The following is a 2,919-nucleotide window of genomic DNA, read 5'->3' as shown; positions in this document are numbered from 1 at the left end:
GCTTGAGTTCTAGTTCTGACTTCTTTTTTTCTTAGCCCTGAGACCTTGAAGAAGTACTTTCTAGTCTCTTTGGGGTGACGGTTGCTTTCTTTGTAATTGAGAGCACTGGATAGATGATCTTCAAGGCCCTTGCTATTCTAGCACTCACTGATTTTGCTGTTTTTGGCACCTCGAATAACTAAAAGAACCCAAATTTAGAATCTTATGACAGCAAAAGTGGTTTAAAAATAAGCATAAGCTGTGTATAATGTGTATCTCTGTTTTCTTCTGTTAAGGCGAGAATCTTTAAATCTCTGCTGATTATTTCTACTGAGAAATTTTAAGCATTCAAGAACCTCTCTCCAGGCCCTCCTGCGGGAGACCATGCGGAAGAAGGTGGCCATCATCGGAGCCGGAGTCAGTGGCTTGGCCTCCATACGGTGCTGTCTGGAGGAGGGGCTGGAGCCCACCTGCTTTGAAAGGAGCAACGATGTTGGAGGCCTGTGGAAATTCTCGGTGAGTGGCACCGCACTGGGACACCAACAGAGGGAAGATGGCCTCTTTGGCAAAATAGATCTGATCGGTTCTAATTCAGACTTGGAGGTAGGTCACGAAAGTTGCAGATCTGGAAAGCAAAATATTATCCCTCCCAAACCACTAATGTCCAACCACTCAAAACTTTTCACACCAGCAGGGCTTCTCCTGGAAAGAATATCTCCAGCTTATTAGATACTGTTGCCAGCCTGACAGAGCCCAGACTTCCAGGCCGTAGTGTGATGTCAGTAATTAGTCAAAAACGGCACCACTGCCTCCGCATGCAATCGACAGGGTTCTGTCCCTATTGATCTTAAATCCTGGGAACATAGGGGGAAAGAAGAAGGAAAACCTAGACTGGGGTCAGGAGTCCTGAGTTCTAGTCTCGACTCTCAGGTTTTCCGGGGAGATTTTAGGCAAGCCACCTTTTCCCTGGACTTCAAATGCTCGTGTGTCAAATGTGCCTTTCGATTCTAACGGGTCGCGATGCCAGAATTAACTCGTGTCTCTTGGGCAGACGTTGTAGGTTGTTATATGTAAGGATTGTGTGTATCGTGTGTGTGGTTACTGAATACTCTGTGAGCTCCAAATCCAGAGGCGGGCGGGAGCCGGGGAAGATAGTCTCTGCCATTCAGGCTCATTGTTATAGAAATAATGTAATCGGGAAATATTCATTACAAACACAATTTTTACATTTCAGACGTTAATTTAAAACGTCTAGCCTTTCTGCTATGAATTTCCCAGCGATTTTTATTGGATGTAGCTGATACATGTTTGGCCTGAAGACACATCCACATCATTTATCTCGTTATGATATTCTGTCCTGGTCTCTGTTACAGCCCAACCTGCAACCACAGGTTGCTCGAATGGAGGGTATCAGCGCTGAGAACTCACCTGTATTCATCTCGAGAGCTTTTATTTTAAAAAAAAATTGAGGTCCTACATCCCTGAAAATATTACATAAGATATAAGATCATTAATTTTTATTTTTCATTAGGGAATAATCAAGAGGGTTGTTTTGTTTTGTTTTGTTTTGTTTAAGAATTCAGTTTTCTTTATTTACATCTGCTCAGGGAGATACAGCCAGCTTAGCCTAAACCATGAAATGGTTCTCTGTTACCTCATTAGCAACAATTAAATGCCGCTTGAGCTTCTATTTTGGCAGAGTCATGTACTAGGTACTAGGATGGCTCATACGTGACACCATCACTCGACGTAAATGGCTTCTACTCCATCTAGTGAAGCAAACCATCGTATAGGTCCACGATCCTTAGATAGAAAACGGGCTAAAGCTCACTTAATAGCAAAACCTGTCCTGAAGTCACATGGTCAGAAAACGTGAGTCGAAGCCACAAGACTATTTATCGTCTTTATTGCGTCTCACTGCAGAAACGTCACTGCATTTGATTGCAGGTAGGGTGCTGCCCAAAATCTCACTAGGAGTGTTATGGAAAAATGTCCCAAAAGCTACCATTTCCAAAACATATCTGGCCCTAAGAGTTTCAAATAAGAGGGGATAGAGCTTTACAACAACAAGGTAGCCCTTGGTGACTGTCAACTTAATGAACACGTGCCTTGACCTTTAAAAGAAGGCAGACTGCAAATCTCAGGTCAGGGGAAACTTCCGGCAGGAATGGCACTTGGCTGAGACCCAAAGCACGTCCTCAGACAAGGAAAGTAGGGGTCTCTATGGGACACACCTGCAGAGCTGCCATTTCCGCCCGCCCCGTGCACTGTGTGAATGACATCCCACAGACGTGCAGTCACCAGCAGGGCACCGGTGCCAGCTGGGAGGGGTGTCCAGGTAGGGGTAACCAGCAACCCATGAAGGGCATAGAGAAGGCAACGAACTCGGTCTCTCCTGGGGTCTGTAAGAGAGAGAGCCGGGGCAGCCAGATCGGACAGTTTATTTAAAGAAGCAACGGCTGACAGAGCGATAAGACGCAAAGTCCAACTGTAGGTTATTCCAGAGAGAGGGCATCTCTTTTCCATAATGTTGCTGTGTCTGAGGAGAATTATACCCAAGGGCCTGCGGGGATGAAACACATGCAAGTATTCTAACCTTTAGTCCCTTTCACACGCCCCTCCTCTTCCTTCTTTTCAAGGAAAGCTGCTTTGGCACAATGTATGATCAGAGAGGGATTTTTGAAAAATAGGTTACATAAGCTTTTGTCTTGCAAGTCCTGTGAGGCAGAACCTGTTCCCGAAGAGAGACACATGATAATTCTGAACTTTTCGCCATGTGCTTTTCCTGTAAAAGGAAAACCAAACACTTGAGGGCTGAATATAAGTTTTACGTTTCATACATTCTAATAGGACCTCGCGGCCTCAAAAGGTTTTAATCTGCTATGATAATAGGCTGCTCAACAAGCTGTATACAATAGGTTGGGATCATTTTGACTGCGA

At 44.7% G+C, this 2,919-nt stretch overlaps 1 protein-coding gene across 2 annotated transcripts in view; it reads left to right on the top strand.

Annotated features, from left to right (window-relative positions):
- The first annotated feature begins 335 nt into the window (after positions 1-335).
- Positions 336-2,919, top strand: part of LOC105299804 (putative dimethylaniline monooxygenase [N-oxide-forming] 6) — a 15,763-nt gene continuing 13,179 nt past the window's right edge. For both annotated transcript variants that reach the window (XM_023537580.1, XM_011371713.2), the window contains exon 1: positions 336-495. In XM_023537580.1, coding sequence (XP_023393348.1) covers positions 364-495 — 132 coding nt within the window. In that variant the 5' untranslated portion in view covers positions 336-363. The remainder of the gene's footprint in view (positions 496-2,919) is intronic.

Source organism: Pteropus vampyrus, unplaced genomic scaffold (assembly GCF_000151845.1).
Source record: "Pteropus vampyrus isolate Shadow unplaced genomic scaffold, Pvam_2.0 Scaffold194, whole genome shotgun sequence".
In the NCBI taxonomy this organism is placed as follows: Eukaryota; Metazoa; Chordata; class Mammalia; order Chiroptera; family Pteropodidae; genus Pteropus; species Pteropus vampyrus.
The sequence above is the reverse complement of the archived record's forward strand: the minus strand, read 5'-3'. Positions and strand labels throughout refer to the sequence as shown.